Below are 17,135 nucleotides of genomic sequence, written 5' to 3' on the forward strand. Positions count from 1 at the left end.
AAAGTTGTGTCCAGATTATGCTTTAACCCTGTAAAAAAAAAAAAAAAAAAACCTTCAGCAGCATTATTATGTGTGAATTCCTTTGTTTCCTACTTTATTTTCAACAGAAATTCACCGGTATAAAAACGAACTTTGAATAAGCTATTTTAGAATCACGTAACATTTTTATACATAATGTTACAACTACATATACATACAGTTAGAAACAAAAGAGGATTTAAATTAGCAGACCAGAAACATCAAAAGATGCTTTGAAGATATGGTCGGAATTTATTTAAATTAGGGCTGGAAAATTTGACGCGTTAATGTCTCAAAAAAACACACATAAAACAGTATCCGTTTTTTAACTTCCTGAAACTTCACTAATGTTTTTCCCCCCACTTCCTTTGGCTACAATTGGCATATATACATTTCCAGGAGGTACACACTCAACTCCACTGCACATGCTAGCACAGAAACTGTGAGTGGAGCAGTGCAAGTTTATTCATTACACACAATGCAGGTCCCGGTCATAATAAACACAGGACTGGAGTTACTGTATGGATTTACCGTTAAAAATTAATTCAGTTTGATTTATATCTGTATGTATAGTGTCTAATAATGCATTGGCAATGTACACTTAAGTTTTACTTGCCAATAAAGCTTGATATTAATTAAATCTGCCCATTTGATCCTATTATTAAAAAAGTCCACTAGAAAACAGCAGAAGATTTTGCCCAACTTTTAATTACAGCATATCCGCTGATCTTATGGCATGTAAACATATACTTGTATCAAAGATTCATACCTGTAAAAATGTGTCTAATTGAACTCCATCCACAAAAAAAATTACAATTAAAAATGTACATATTTTAATAATTAAAATAAAGGATGACTAATCAATTTTTTGCAAGTTCTTTGAACAGTGTATAAAGTAAATGTATTTATGATTATATTTTAATGTTTGTTTTAATATAACATTTACTGTACCACAATTAATCGCGATTAATCACAGAAAACAGTGCATTAATTAGTAAAAAATAATCAATTCACAGCCCTAATTCAAATATTTAAAAATACAATTCATAGCAATCAATTCATGATGTGTGTACATAGGGCTGCAAACAAGATTACAGTTACAGCTGCCACAAATAACTAATATACTGAAAAGTATCAATTATAGCAGTTTATGTAGGTCTACTCATGTTGCATCAAAATTAGTGTTTTAGTTCTCTATTTAATGTGTGATTTTGCAGCGTTTGAGCATTGTAACAAATTACAGACAAGTCTGTTGAGTAACAGCTTATTTATGCTACTAAAAGTGCCAATATGAAATTTACCATTTAGGCATCATCTTCATTTACTTATTAGGAAGTAATTAATGAACACTTCTTAGCTTGTTTTGGATGTGCAGCCTACATAAAAAATATTGCATGCAGTTTATCCACTTAAAATTCATTATTTAATATAAATTGTATACATCAAAATTAATTGTAATTACAATATTAAGGGGAACAAATATCATTTTTGTCATAATCGTGCAGCCCTATTCGTAAGTATTAATTAATTTGAGATGGACGGGAATATGAAGTGCTTGGAGTAGCGATGCAATGAGTAAAAAAAATAAAAAAATAAAAAAAATGGGGTGTTTGTCAACTGAAGGGTGCAGGGTGATGTAACATGCCGCAATGGATGCTTAGACAACTCTGCTGATTATAATGGGAATTATCTGTTTTTTCAGTGACGCACGCATCTGGGGTAGAAAGGTTTTTTATTTCTTTTTTATACTTCCAAAGACTTTTTCAACATTATTGCCTTGTCCTAATTGGAGTCTACACCAAAAGCTTTTGAAAATCAGCGGTTTTAACAAGACTACCATTAAAAAAGCACTACAAACAATTCCTGTCAAACTGCAACAGTTGACATCTTGCACACTATAATCACAATACTTTTAATCCAGAACGCTGGAGTAAGAGCGTTCCCGCCCGTCACCTCCAAATCCATCTCCATCCTTTATGGATCAATACAGCTGAAAAGTTTCTCTGAGCCTTCAAATGTCACAGTTGCATGATGACTCACAGATAACTCATCCAGAACTAAACTCCAGCGGAATGAACCTAGAATGACAAATGTGCCCTTTGAACCGGATACAACAAACTGAACAACAAAAACAACAAATGAAATGACAGCACAGACTTCCAGTTCACCTGTTCAAAGAGTGATTTGTCTGAAAGCAACAGAAATGGCTTTCAACAGAACTATTTTTATCTGGAGATAACTTGTATTGGAAGTGGCGAGGTGGCCGAGGTCCAGACAACATTAGTGAGTCATCCACTGACTCAAGCTTAAAAAAAAAAAAAACCATGAGATTAATCAATAACCTATTTAAATCACTGTCAACTGATGAAGAGAGCAGTGGACAAAAGCTGACCGTAGATCCAGACCAACATAATCAATGGTATATGCTTCTTTTAAAGCCATTAGTCCACATTATTTCAACTTCATTTTTAAAAAAAATAGTTAAAAAACAGAATTTCAGGTGAAAAACTACACTATCCATGATCCTAAAGAGAAAGATCCACCAATTAGAGTATGTCTGCAACAACCACCCACTATCATGGAGCACTGTGAATAATGCATTCTCCCTATACTCCCAAAACTACTTAGAGTATATCTAAATATTTTGCAATAAATGTAAAATATGTAGATTCTATACTTATAATCAACAACTTTAAATCAATAGTTTATATTTTTCATTGTTTTTAATTTGATTATGTCATTCACAATGCTTCATGTGATTGTAGTTATTTTCCACATGAAAGACAGTCTTCGTCTTTGGGTGCAATTTTCAGTTTTTAATGTTGTGATTCACCTTGGACTTGGTTGGTTTGGGTCATGGCTTACGGCTGTTTCACATCAAAAGCGTGAGCAGCGCGTAAGCAGAGCATATAATTTTTTTGGCACCTGTGTTAACAGGTTACAGCATTCACATCGGAAGCATCAGCAGCATGTCAGAGCATAGCGTGAACGTCCGGAAGCTGCAGTGCAGCAGGGGTTTCGGCTCCAAGTCTATTTTTGCAGCACTTCTCAAGCTCAATTAAAGTGATGGCGCACATTTGATAGACAACATGAATGTAATTTGACACAAAAAAAGTACAAATTGCACAGAATAAGCATATATTTGTAGTCCAGTGTGTGTTTTATATGAATTAAAGCAATAAAGAGAAAAAAAAAGAGACGCTTGTCAGATGTAAAATGACAAAAACAAACTGAAATTATTTAAATGATATACACTACCGGTCAAAAGTTTTGAAACACTTGACTGAAATGTTTCTCATGATCTTAAAAATCTTTTGATCTGAAGGCATATGCTACATTGTTTGAAATTAGTTTTGTAGACAAAAATATAATTGTGCCACCATATTAATTTATTTCTTTATAAAAATTTAATTATGTTTTTGAAATTGATGTTTTGGACCAAATAATAAAGAAAAGCAGCCAATAAGTGCCCAACATAGATGGGAACTCCTTCAATACTGTTTAAAAATCATCCCAGGGTGATACCTCAAGAAGTTGGTTGAGAAAATGTCAAGAGTTCATGTCTGCAAATTCTAGGCAAAGGGTGACTACTTTGAAGATGCTAAAATATAACACAGTTTTGATTTATTTTGGATTTTGTTTAGTCACAACATAATTCCCATAGTTCCATTTATGTTATTCCATAGTTTTGATGACTTTACTATTATTCTAAAATGTGAAGAAAAAAATTATAATAAAGAATGAGTGTTTCAAAACTTTTGACCGGTAGTGTAGCTTAGGCAGAAGTATGGTTTTGTCATTTAAAACTACAGTTTACTTCAAGCTATAGGCTTAAACAAAATAAAACTACCTTTTATAACAGCAATACCCATATACACAGCTAAGTGTGCTGACAAATGCAAACAATGCACGCAACACCACGTGTGGTCGGTAAATTCAGAACCAACTTCAGTCTTGTATTGACGAAGGATGACACAAGATTGATTGCAGAGAAACTAAATGCTCATGACCCTCAACTTACATTTCGGAAGGATTTCCGTATTTTCCTAAATATAAGTCACGGTTTTATATCATCATCTGAAAGGTCCTGCGACTTATTGTTCGAAGCGACTTGTATAAATAATATATACACACGTAACTGATGTCGGCAGATCAAACACGCACACCAATACAGATAAAGACATCAGTCATAGAGATGGAGGTAGTGTTAAAAATTGCCTATTCAGAGTATTTTGCCTTTAAAAAGTACTTAATGCAACCAGTTTAAATATTCTGTCATCATTATATTATTGTCGAAACAAACAAGACCGCTGACAAACACAACTCCTGACATGCCCATAAAATTACGTTTCATCACTCTAGTACAGTAGTAAAAACATTCAGTCAGTAAACTGGACAATTAATGCATAACAAACATGCTTGCAAATATCAGAAATATCCAAAGATAGACATTCGCTAACGTAAATGAATAAATAGAATACAACAGGCATATTGTTAACTCACAGACTAAAAGAATCAGAATCAGAATCAGCTTTATTGCCAAGTATGCTTACACATACAAGGAATTTGTCTTGGTGACAGGAGCTTCCAGTGTTCAACAATACAAAAACAATACAAAAACAGCAGCAAGACATAGATAATAATAAAAAATTATTATACACATACGTATACACACACACAGACACACACATACACATACATAGTGCAATCTAATACAAATCTGTTATCTGTTATGTACAGTGAAAATAATGCGATGACATTAGAAAACTGATAACGGAGTTTTCAAACAAAAACTGATTAGTGTGGATGTGGCCTTGGAATCAGTTTCTACCTTCAGATTCCATATCAAAGGAGAGGAGACTTATCTTGATTTAACACTTAATGGAACAATGTAGACTTTGGGTCCAACTCTAATCTTAAGACCACATGACAAAATATCTCAAGTGTAAACCCGCTTACCAGCATTTCACAATGGTTTCAAAATAAACCTGTGGGACTGATGTAAACACGTGCATTTCTCCACTGGTTGCTTACTGGCCCAAGTCAGAATAGCCCACCCTCAATTCTCTATGATATTCTAGTCTCTACATTCTGTTTAGCTTGGGTATCTTCCTTTGTTCAAATTCCTAACCCATACTTTTGAGCAATAGTAATAGTACTATTTGTCTTAGCAAAGGGAGTATTTCAGTACCTGAGCTGTTTGAGGAACTGTATGTCTGAGCTGCTGCTGATGAGTTTGATAAACTCCTCGTATGATGGTGCATATGTGTATGCTTTCTTATGATGCTCGTTCAGCTGCTCTCTGTGTTCCAACTGAGCCAGCAGCATCCGGTTAATGTAGTCTGGATCACTCAACACATCCACCAGTGGCTTCAGCACTGCAGAGAGACAGAGATAAGGGCACAAATTAAATTCAGTTAATATACACAATACACGGCCCAACAGACTACTTCAAACTGCAAATTAAAGGGACAGTTCACCCAGCAATGAGGTGATGCTAATGAGGTCATGGTCTCAGATGCAGCAGCATGAGGTCATTCCCAATACTGCCAGAGCTGGAAGCATTACGTGCATGTGTAAAGATGTACTCTTATTTTTATTTTTTGGATCTAAAAAGCTCTTAACGTATAAACTCTGTCCCTCATAATGGGATAGACTAACAAGGCAGGATGGGTAGTGTTGTGGTTAAATGTTACATATTGAGTATGTTAAATGTATTTCAAGAGAAATCTGGGACAAATACTGGGTTTCTTCAACTCATGTCCCATGGTAAAGTACAGATTGGACTATTTTAGCCTTGTCCCAGAACCAGACGTTCAATATTAAACTTGGAAAATCCACTATAAAAATACAATGTTACATGTTTAAAACAGTTATAATCTAAACAATGAGAGAAATAAACAAACCATTTTAATATTTATTGTGTAAAAATTATTTCTATACATTTTTCAAGAATTATGACTGTCGTGCCGTTATTTCCACCCCAACAAACAACTTTGCCCCTAATTATTATTGCCAAAAGTGTCAATGAAGAGCATGCTTGAGATTAAATATTAGACAAGCGATGTTTGACAAAACAAAGCAAAATCAAAGTAAATATCAGAATATTTAATTGGGCATCATTTCCAATCAAGCTCTTATTTTGCCAGTGTTTTTTAATTGTGTGTACTTAGGATAGATAAAATGCCCCCTATGAAATTAGCCTTAGCAAGACAAAGGAGTCAGCCATTTTATTAAAAAAGTTAAAAATTTAATTTCCACCAGTGTCATTTCCAGCACAGAACTCTACTAAACACAATACACAAATTGAGATGTGCTGTAAATGACACGGTGATGAATTTTCAGGGAAAAAAATGACATAAATTGCCTGGAATGCATGTACATATACTGTTGGACATTGTAAGTGGGAAAATTAAAATGAATAGTAATTGTGAAAAATGTTTTAGTGAGACTTTACTTGGAAAATGTGTAAACGTGAAAAAAATAAGATATATATATATATATACACAGGTGCATCTCAATAAATTAGAATGTCGTGGAAAAGTTCATTTATTTCAGTAATTCAACTCAAATTGTGAAACTCGTGTATTAAATAAATTCAGTGCACACAGACTGAAGTAGATTAAGTCTTTGGTTCTTTTAATTGTGATGATTTTGGCTCACATTTAACAAAAACCCACCAATTCATTATCTCAACAAATTAGAATACATCATAAGACCAATAAAAAAAAACATTTTTAGTGAATTGTTGGCCTTCTGGAAAGTATGTTCATTTACTGTATATGTACTCAATACTTGGTAGGGGCTCCTTTTGCTTTAATTACTGCCTCAATTCGGCGTGGCATGGAGGTGATCAGTTTGTGGCACTGCTGAGGTGGTATGGAAGCCCAGGTTTCTTTGACAGTGGCCTTCAGCTCATCTGCATTTTTTGGTCTCTTGTTTCTCATTTTCCTCTTGACAATACCCCATAGATTCTCTATGGGTTCCAGTTCTGGTGAGTTTGCTGGCCAGTCAAGCACACCAACACCATGGTCATTTAACCAACTTTTGGTGCTTTTGGCAGTGTGGGCAGGTGCCAAATCCTGCTGGAAAATGAAATCAGCATCCTTAAAAAGCTGGTCAGCAGCAGGAAGCATGAAGTGCTCCAAATTTCTTGGTAAACGGGTGCAGTGACTTTGGTTTTCAAAAAACACAATGGACCAACACCAGCAGATGACATTGCACCCCAAATCATCACAGACTGTGGAAACTTAACACTGGACTTCAAGCAACTTGGGCTATGAGCTTCTCCACCCTTCCTCCAGACTCTAGGACCTTGGTTTCCAAATGAAATACAAAACTTGCTCTCATCTGAAAAGAGGACTTTGGACCACTGGGCAACAGTCCAGTTCTTCTTCTCCTTAGCCCAGGTAAGACGCATCTGATGTTGTCTGTGGTTCAGGAGTGGCTTAACAAGAGGAATACGACAACTGTAGCCAAATTCCTTGACACGTCTGTGTGTGGTGGCTCTTGATGCCTTGACCCCAGCCTCAGTCCATTCCTTGCGAAGTTCACCCAAATTCTTGAATCTATTTTGCTTGACAATCCTCATAAGGCTGTGGTTCTCTCGGTTGGTTGTGCATCTTTTTCTTCCACACTTTTTCCTTCCACTCAACTTTCTGTTAACATGCTTGGATACAGCACTCTGTGAACAGCCAGCTTCTTTGGCAATGAATGTTTGTGGCTTACCCTCCTTGTGAAGGGTGTCAGTGATTGTCTTCTGGACAACTGTCAGATCAGCAGTCTTCCCCATGATTGTGTAGCCTAGTGAACCAAACTGAGAGACCATTTTGAAGGCTCAGGAAACCTTTGCAGAAGTTGATTAGCTGATTGGCATGTCACCATATTCTAATTTTTTGAGATAGTGAATTGGTGGGTTTTTGTTAAATGTGAGCCAAAATCATCACAATTAAAAGAACCAAAGACTTAAACTACTTCAGCCTGTGTGCATTGAATTTATTTAATACACGAGTTTCACAATTTGAGTTGAATTACTGAAATAAATTAACTTTTCCATGACATTCTAATTTATTGAGATGCACCTATATATATATATATATATATATATATATATATATATATATATATATATATATATATATATATATATATATATATATGGTTATACTTTTAGAACCCAACATGATTATTATGGGGAAAAAATTACATAAAAGCTGTAAAAGTGTGTAATTTCTGTGTCACTAGCATCACCAAACAGAATTGCAAATGGGCCTGTCTCAATTATTAAATGAGAATGAGAGAGAATGAGCTTTACTGACAAGTATGCTTACACATACAAGGAATTTGTCTTGGTGACAGAAGCTTCCAGCGCACAAACAATACAACAAGACAGAGAAAATAAAAAAATAGAATAAAAATAAAAAGCGAATAGTATATGTATATATATATATATATACATATACATATATTGTGTAATGGCAAATGTTATTTGTCATTGTGGGTTCAAACATGCAGTGTTAATGACACACAGTAACACAGAGGAGCCCTGTGTCATGCCTGAGATGACAGAATGAAGAACGTCCTGGTTACTTTCGTAACCTCCGTTCCCTGATGGAGGGAACGAGACGTTGTGTCGATGTAGTGACACTAGGGGTCACTCTTGGGAGCCCCAAACACCTCTGCTTTTTTGAAAAAAGACCAATGAGAATTGGCGAGTGGAATTTGCATGCCACTCCCCTGGACATACGGGTATAAAAGGAGCTGGTATGCAACCACTCATTCAGGTTTTGTGCTGAGGAGCCGAGACCAGGTCCCGGCCATTTCAGCGGGTAGTTCAGCGTTGTGGCAAGAGGGACACAACATCTCGTTCCCTCCATCAGGGAACGGAGGTTACGAAAGTAACCAGGACGTTCCCTATCTGTCACTCACTCGACGCTGTGTCGATGTAGTGACACTAGGTGTCCCTATACAAAATGCCACAACTATCTGAACTGTGTTATGTGAACTGGCGGTGTGTGATGGGCAGACTGCGGTGTGCCTCGTAGCCAGCGCACCAGGCCATCACGTAACCTCCCCCAATGCTCTTATGAGCATCAAACGGTCCATCAGAAACAAGTCGACTGCCCAATTATAGGGACAGGCTAGCCCAGCCGAGGCCTCTTTTCCCTCTCTTTTCTCCCCAAAAAGAATGGAATTTGTTAACTGACTGGGAGCCATAAGTGTCTGCGTCAAGGGGTGTCCCTCCCAAGGGGAAGACACCGCGGAGACCACACCCTGCCCAAAAATGGGGGGGGGGGGTTGGGGTATTTTGAGTGGAATACATCACATGGTCTTACCAAGTCTTGTCGGAAGTACGTCATGTGGAGAGGTCCCATGGTAGGTCCTACCCGAAGGGGGAGGGGTTTCTAAAGAACATGGTGACCAGGGGCAAAGGGGCCTCTGCCCAAGGAAGACAGTTTTCCACCAGGGAAACGTATTTGCGAAAGATATCACATGGGGTCGCCTTCAGGGAACCAGCCCATGTGGAGCACCTACCTCAGTACAAAGGCTCATTGGCACACGTACTGGGCCATTCAGTGAGTTTCTCCGCAAACTCAACTGCCAGAGGGCTAAGGAGGAAAGTCATCCAGGGATCACAGTCTGTGAACACGACTGGGAGTCAAGAGCCCACGTCTTTACATCAAGAGAGGTGAAAGGCGCTATGCGCAAGCGGTAAAACCAGCCAGTTGTCCCGGAACTTACCTGCTCATGTCTGCCAATACACGGGATGAGACCGGCTCAACCTGGAGATTGTAGAACCTCGAAAAGGTGTTGGGTGTTGCCCAGCCTGCTGCTCTGCAGATGTCTGCCAAAGAGGCGCCACTGGGCAGGGCCCAGGAGGCCGCCACACTCCTGGTGGAGTGGGCTCATAACCCCGCAGGGGGTGGCATGTCCTGAGCCTGATATGCCATCACGATGGCATCAATGACCCAGTGGGCGATCCTCTGTTTGGAGACAGCTCTTCTTTTCCGCTGTCCACCAAAGCAAACAAAGAGCTGCTCGGAGCTTCTAAGGCTCTGCGTGCGATCCAAATAGATGCGTAAAGCACGCACCAGACACAACAACGCCAAGGCTGGGTCTGCCGGCTCCTGGGGCAGTGCTTGCAGGTTCACCACCTGATACCTAAAAGGGGTCGTGGGAACCTTGGGCACATAGCCCGGTCAGGGTCTCAGGATCACGTGAGAGTAACCCGGACCGAACTCCAGGCACGATTCGCTGACAGAAAACACCTGCAGGTCCCCTATCCTTTTGATAGAAGTGAGCGCAGTCAGGAGGACAGTCTTCAAAGAGAGTGCCTTAAGCTCAGCTGTCTCCAAGGGCTCAAAGGGAGCTCCCTGTAGACCCCGAAGGACTACAGAGAGGTCCCACGAGGGGACGAGGCGTGGTCTGGAGGGATTCAACCTCCTAGTGCCTCTCAGGAACCTGATGATCAAGTCGTGCTTCCCCAAATACTTATCATCTACTGCATCGTGATGAGCCGAAATAGCGGCTACAAACACCTTCAGGGTGGAGGGGGACAGCCACCCCTCCAGCCTCTCCTGCAGGAAGGAAAGCACTGAACGACTACGCATCTCTGGGGGTCTTCGCATCGGGAAGAACACCACTTAGCGAACAGACGCCACTTCAAGGCATACAGGGAGCCCTAGACTGAGTGATCGTGTCTACCACCGTAGGTCTATATTGAGGGGTGCCTCGGTCAGAGCGTACCAAATCGGGCAGTAGGAGGATTCCCGGGAAGCAAACAGGTCTACCTGTGCTCGACCGAATCGACTCCAAATCAGCTGGACCACCTGAGGGTGGAGTCTCCACTCTCCCCTGAGGGTAACATGACGTGACAGTGCGTCCGCTGCGGTGTTGAGCTCGCCCGTGATGTGAGTGGCTCGTAACGACTTGAGGCGCTGCTGACTCCAGAGGAGGAGACGGCGGGCGGGTTGTGACATGCAATGGGAGCGTAGACCGCCTTGGCAGTTGATGTACGCTACCGTCGATGTGTTGTCCGTCCGGACCAACACGTGCTTGCTCTGGATCAATGGACGAAACCTCCGCAGGGCAAGCAGTCCTGCCAACAACTCTAGGCAGTTGATGTGCCAACGCAGCCATGTGCCAGTCCAGGAGCCGGCGGCTGTGTGCCCATTGCATACGGCGCCCCAGCCCGTCTTTGAGGCATCTGTTGTAACCACGACACGCCTGGAGACCTGCTCTAGGGGAACCCCTGCCTGTAGAAATGCAAGGTCGGTCCAAGGGCTGAAGAGGCGGCGACAGATCGGCGTGATGGTCATGCGACGTGTCCCACGGCACCATGCCCATCTCGGGACTCAAGTCTGAAGCCAGTGCTGAAGCGGTCTCATATGCATCAACCCGAGTGGTGTGGCTGACGCTGAGGATGCCATATGCCCCAGGAGCCTCTGAAAATATTTCAGTGGAACCGCTATTCTCCGTCTGAACACCTTCAGACAGTTCAGCACCGACTGTGCACGCTCATTCATGAGGCGCACTGTCATCGAGACGGAGTCCAACTCCAAACCGAGAAAAGAGATGCTCTGAACCAGGGAGAGCTTGCTCTTTTCCCAGTTGACCCGAAGCCCCAGTCGGCTGAGGTGCCAGAGCACGAGGTCCCTGTGTCCACACAGTAACTCTCGAGAGTGAGCTAGGATTAGCCAGTCATCGAGATAGTTGAGGATGCGGACGCCCACTTCCCTTAGCGGGGCAAGGGCTGCCTCTGCGACCTTCGTGAAGACGCGAGGGGACAGGCCGAAGGGGAGGACCTTGTACTGGTACGCCTGGCCTTCAAAGGCAAACCGCAGGAAGGGTCTGTGTCGGGGTAAGACCGAGACATGGAAGTACACGTCCTTCAGGTGTACCACCGCGAACCAATCTTGATGCCGGACGCTTGCTATAATGCGTTTTTGCATCAGCATCTTGAACGAGAGTCTGTGCAAAGCCCGGTTCAGTACTCGCAGGTCCAGGATTGGTCGCAACCCACCGCCTTTCTTCAGTACAATGAAGTAAGGGCTGTAGAACCCTTTCTTCATCTCGGCTCGAGGGACAGGCAGAAGGGTAGCGATCTCCGCACGCAAGGTAGCGGCATTCTCGCCCTTCACCGAGGTGAAGCGGACGGCGCTTAACCTGGGCGGGTGCCTGGTGAACTGAATCGCGTAGCCGAGTTGGATGCTCCAGGTCAGCCATCACGACGGGTTGGAAAGCATGAGCCATGTGCCCAAACTCCGGGCGATGGGGACCAAGGGAATGATCACTTCGAACGTACCGGTGGGTGGGGCTCACGGCAGGGCGAAGCTCAAGGTGCCACATCAAGAGGATTCGAGCCCCGTGGCCATGCTGAGTCCAGGGACATCGAAGCACTTACCTGGCTCCAGCCGCCCACCATAAGATTGGCCGAGGAGGGGGGGAGGAGTCGTCTCGTCCCCATAGTCCACCAAACCCAATCCCGTGTGGGCGTGTATACCTGGAGCGCCATACCTGCAAAGATGGGACGGTGGACGGTGGTCGTGACGACGGCCGTGCGCACCGGACATGTGAGCCAGGGGACAAGAAAACCGCTCTTTTGTTGACTTTTTGGGTACCGCAGCCTCTTGGACATGCGGCGAAATTAAATGAAAACGAAACAAAGATTCTCCTCCTGGCCCTCCACCGGGGGATGGAGTGGTCTGCTCACACACTCCAGAGAAGCGGGTCTCCTTGCCCCTGGGTCGCCCATCTCAGGGGCACTTCGAAGCCTTCCTCGGGTTCTTGGCGGCCGGCCGTGAGACGGGTGGCATCTGCTTCCTGCGCTGGGCTCCACGCCGGGGCCGGGCCACGGGGGTGGGCTGCGGCAGAGCCAGTGTTGTAGTTGCAGGGGGATGCCCTTGGCAATGAGCAGACGGGGTGCGGGGTCTTGAGCCGCACCAGGGCAGGATGTGTTGTATGGCCTCCGTCTGCTGCTTCACCGCCGAGAACTGCTGGGCAAAGTCATCGATGGTGTCGCCGAATAGGCCAACCTGGGAGATGGGGCGTCAAGGAACCGTGCCTTGTTGAGCCAAAGGTGGCGCTCCTGGACCACCAGGGTGGACATCACCTGCCCGAGAGACTGCGCCGTGACCTTTGCCACCAGGAGAGCGAGGTCAGTCGCTGAGCGCAGTTCCTGCATCAATCCTGGGGCAGAACTACCCTCATGCAGTTCTTTTAGCGCCTTGGCTTAGTGTAATTGCAGGAGAGCCATTGCGTGCAGGGCGGAGGCGGCTTGTCCAGCGGCACCGTAGGCCTTAGCGTCAGGGACGACGTAAACATACAGGCCCTGGACAGGAGTTTCGGGTGCCCATGGCAGGTGGCGGCGCTCTGCGGACACAAGTGCACTGCGAGCGCCTTATCCATCTGGGGGATCACCGAATACCCCCTGGCCGCTCCACCATCGAGGGTAGCGAGAGCGGGGGAGCTGAAAGACCGGGACCAGGCAGTAAAAATTACCTCCCACGATCTTGTCAGCTCCTCATGCACTTCCGGTAAGAAAGGAACGGGGGCGGGGTGTGGCCGTGGGCAGCGCCCCGAGCCCAGGAACCAATCGTCGAGAGGGTTCAGGGGAGAGTGATTCCACTCTAGCCCGACACTCGCGGTCACCCGGAAAAGCATGTCCGTCATTTCCACGTCGGCCTGGGACTGGGCGACCATTCCCGAAGGAGGAAGCCCAGTCGAAGCCTCTGCGTATGACTGGACGAACCTGCTCTCCGATGCAGCGCTCGATAACTCATCTTCTTCCCGGGCTCTGAATGAGAGGTCGAACTCGTCCGAGTGCCCGACCAGGGCAAGCGAGCGTGCTGGGGAATGGGAGGTCCATGGGGGGATACCCGGCATAGGTGGTCCCATTGAGGTCCCCAAATTGCCCCCAGTGCTAACCGGCACGGCCTCATACCCGTAGGTAGAAGGACTGAGGCGGGGAGCCTCTGAGGTGGCTTGCTTTTTTACGAATGCAAGCCACGACCGCAATGTTGACATGGTCATGTTCTCGCAAAGAGGACAAGACCCATCCACGAACGATGTCTCCGCATTGGCAGCGCCCAGACACTTAAGACAGCAACTGTGGCCATCAGAAGCGGAGAGATAACGACCACAACCAGGAATTACACACAAACGGAAAGTCATCTTTAAAAAGACGTTCCGTGTGTGCCGCTCTTTTAGAAAGAAAATATACTCTTTTTAGAATATACTCTTTTAGTTGTTTCTGCCGAAGCGCCCAGGGGTTTTCTCTGCACTCCACGGGTGCGACGTAGAATCCAGCAGATGAGGTGAATGAACTTCGCGGATGAATTCAGCTTCAATGAATAGAACCGCTCGGCTCTGAAGAGAAAATCTGAATGAGTGGTTGCATACCAGCTCTTTTTATACCCGTATGTCCGGGGGAGTGGCATGCAAATTCCACTCGCCAATTCTCATTGGCCTTTTTTCAAAAAAGCAAAGGTGTTTGGGGCTCCCAAGAGTGACCCCTAGTGTCACTACATCGACACAACGTCGAGTGAGTGACAGATAGGGAAACACAGAATCTCAAAAGTCTTTTTCATGTGAAATAAGGGCTAGTGGGTTTAATCGGATAATACAATATAATATAATAAAGCTATTCAGGTTGATTGGGTTCCAACAACAACATTGTAAATGCACAGTGGACTAAGACTAAAGTTGACTAAAAAGAGGAGATATTTTAAGTATTTTGAAATATTTTGATAATTAAACAATTTTTTAATGTCATTCATAAATTTTTAAAGCCTTAAAGGAAATTATGTAAAAGTTAAATATGAATAAATGACTTCTTAAGGTTTATGAGGCACATATACACCTATGACAAAAGCATGACAATTTGTATAACCATTAACCGTCATATTCGTAAAAGCCCTTATACAGACAATCGTCATAATCGTGAAAGCAAGAAACCACACAATCAATCGTCGTAATCACAATTATTTATTTGACAATTAATCATCAGCCAAATGTAATAATCATGCAGCCCTATTTGAAAAAATAATGACTTGCTCAAAGAAAAAGAGCAATATATTGTTATAGCGACGCGCACTTAAGAATCTTGCTGGAAATACTAGGTCATCTAGGTATTTCTTGCTTGGTTTTTTATGAATACTGAGGATTCAGACACCCTAATCCATCTGTTTTTAGCATACTATGTAGTTGGGAAGTATGCATAATTGGATTCAGCAAATTGTTGTCAGGAAAATCAACCAGTGAATAGCTTACTTATTACTTATAGCAGACCCTGATTTTTTTAATTGCACACTTTACCTTTAATCATTGCTTATTTCAGTGATGATAGATCTCTGAACAACCAATTTTATTTTAGGTGTATAAAACGGGTTAATTTCCTGCAGTAATCAATTTCTCCTTGTCTCCCAGACATGAAAAGGACACAACCTGCAGTCATCACGGCCTCAATACACCCTCTCTACAACCGCCTGTGTGAATATCTGCCTGTCTCTAATAATAGATGTTATTAGTAATTTCAAAGCAGTTTTCAGACAATTACAATCACACATCTGGTGCTTATCAAAAAGGTCCTGGAAACAATTTTGTGACAAAGTTTCTGAAACACAAGCAGAACTTCATATAGTTATACATAAAAACAAGAGCAGTATTGTAAGAGCACAGATGAGTACTTAACACACCATCATCTTCCTCCAATCAGATGATGTGGAAAGATGAAATACAAAAATTTAGACATTGAAGCTCAAGCCAAAAACAAGACTTTCTCCAAATCTAATTCTCAGTTACTAATACTGCCAGATTCTCAGTGAATCAAAGATTTCTTTTGAGAGCTGAAATGTTTTTCGATTGTTACAGCAATCATGAAGCTGCATTCATGATTCACATCAGAGAGTCAAAGCCAGTGTCCAGTGCCGCTTTGAACTCAACATGAAAAGCGCTTGAAAACAAAAACGTCTCATTCTGTGTTTTGGTGATAGTTAAGAGTTCATGTGCTTCTGTGCCTTACATATGCTGACAAATACTTGATTTCCATAATAAGTCCCATCGGGGCTTGTTTTGTACATCAAATAGCGCTAAGAACTAATTTCTCCATCATTTTGACAGGGAAGCGCTGACAGAGATTCTTTTATTTACTGAGATAACCTCTGCTGCTCTATCACAGGAGAGAGCATAACAGTCAACTAGTGGGTTACGACACTCCCGCACACAGAATGTCTTTTATGCTACACTTAGGCAATTTTTTTTAATCCCCTTTTCCCCCCAATTTGGCATGCCCAAATCCCACTGCTAACGAGGTCCTCGGTGGTGGCGTGGTTACTCACCTCAATCCAGGTGGCGGAGGACAAGTCTCAGTTGCCTCCACTTCTGAGACAGTCAATCCGCACATCTTATCATGTGGCTTGTTGTGCATGACACTGCGGAGACTCACAGCATGTGGAGCGTCATGCTACTCTCCGCGCACAGCTTACCACACGCCCCATTGAGAGCGAGAACCACTAATCTCGACCACGAGGAGGTTACCCCATGTGACTCTACCCTCCCTAGCAACCGGGCAAATTTGGTTGCTTAGGAGACCTGGCTGGGGTCACTCAGCACGCCCTGGATTCGAACTCGCAACTCCAAGGGTGGTAGTCAGCGTCAATACTCACTGAGCTACCCAGGCCCCCAAGTGTTCATGCTGTATTAACGGTAAATGCGTAAATCACGATTAAAAAAAATTATACGTTAAAAGTTTTTAATTCATCGCATGCATTAACACATTATACTTCATAGTTATTTACTAAAACCTGCTTAATTAGTGTTACATTTTAAGGTTAGTGGAGAAAAAAATACTGTTGTTATCTAGTTGACTAATAATTGTGCACACTAATATTTGAGAAAATTGCTGCAACTCCCCTGAGAAACACAACTCGCACTTTTTCTTTGTGAAATATTCAGTTTTGATACAAAATAAAGTTTTAAAGAATCACTGACAGCATTGTATCTGTTTAACAGTAAACTTAATAAGAAATACTAACCGTCTAACAATTCTGTAAATACCATGGATCAGTATACATATTGAGTAATCCATTATTTTGTAGAGGGGGTCAAAAATAACTTCA

General features: G+C 42.8%; 1 protein-coding gene across 3 annotated transcripts in view; it reads right to left on the reverse strand.

The window, feature by feature from the left end:
* LOC127413305 (sorting nexin-25-like) overlaps window positions 1–17,135 on the reverse strand; it is a 149,729-nt gene that overhangs the window by 88,073 nt on the left and 44,521 nt on the right. For all 3 annotated transcript variants that reach the window (XR_007892568.1, XM_051650322.1, XM_051650321.1), the window contains exon 5: window positions 5,210–5,396. Coding sequence is in view for 2 of the 3 variants with exons in the window: in XM_051650322.1 (XP_051506282.1) it covers window positions 5,210–5,396 (187 nt within the window). In the remaining variant the exon portion in view is untranslated. The remainder of the gene's footprint in view (window positions 1–5,209; window positions 5,397–17,135) is intronic.

The sequence above is a fragment of the Myxocyprinus asiaticus genome, chromosome 22 (assembly GCF_019703515.2).
Source record: "Myxocyprinus asiaticus isolate MX2 ecotype Aquarium Trade chromosome 22, UBuf_Myxa_2, whole genome shotgun sequence".
Taxonomy (NCBI): Eukaryota; Metazoa; Chordata; class Actinopteri; order Cypriniformes; family Catostomidae; genus Myxocyprinus; species Myxocyprinus asiaticus.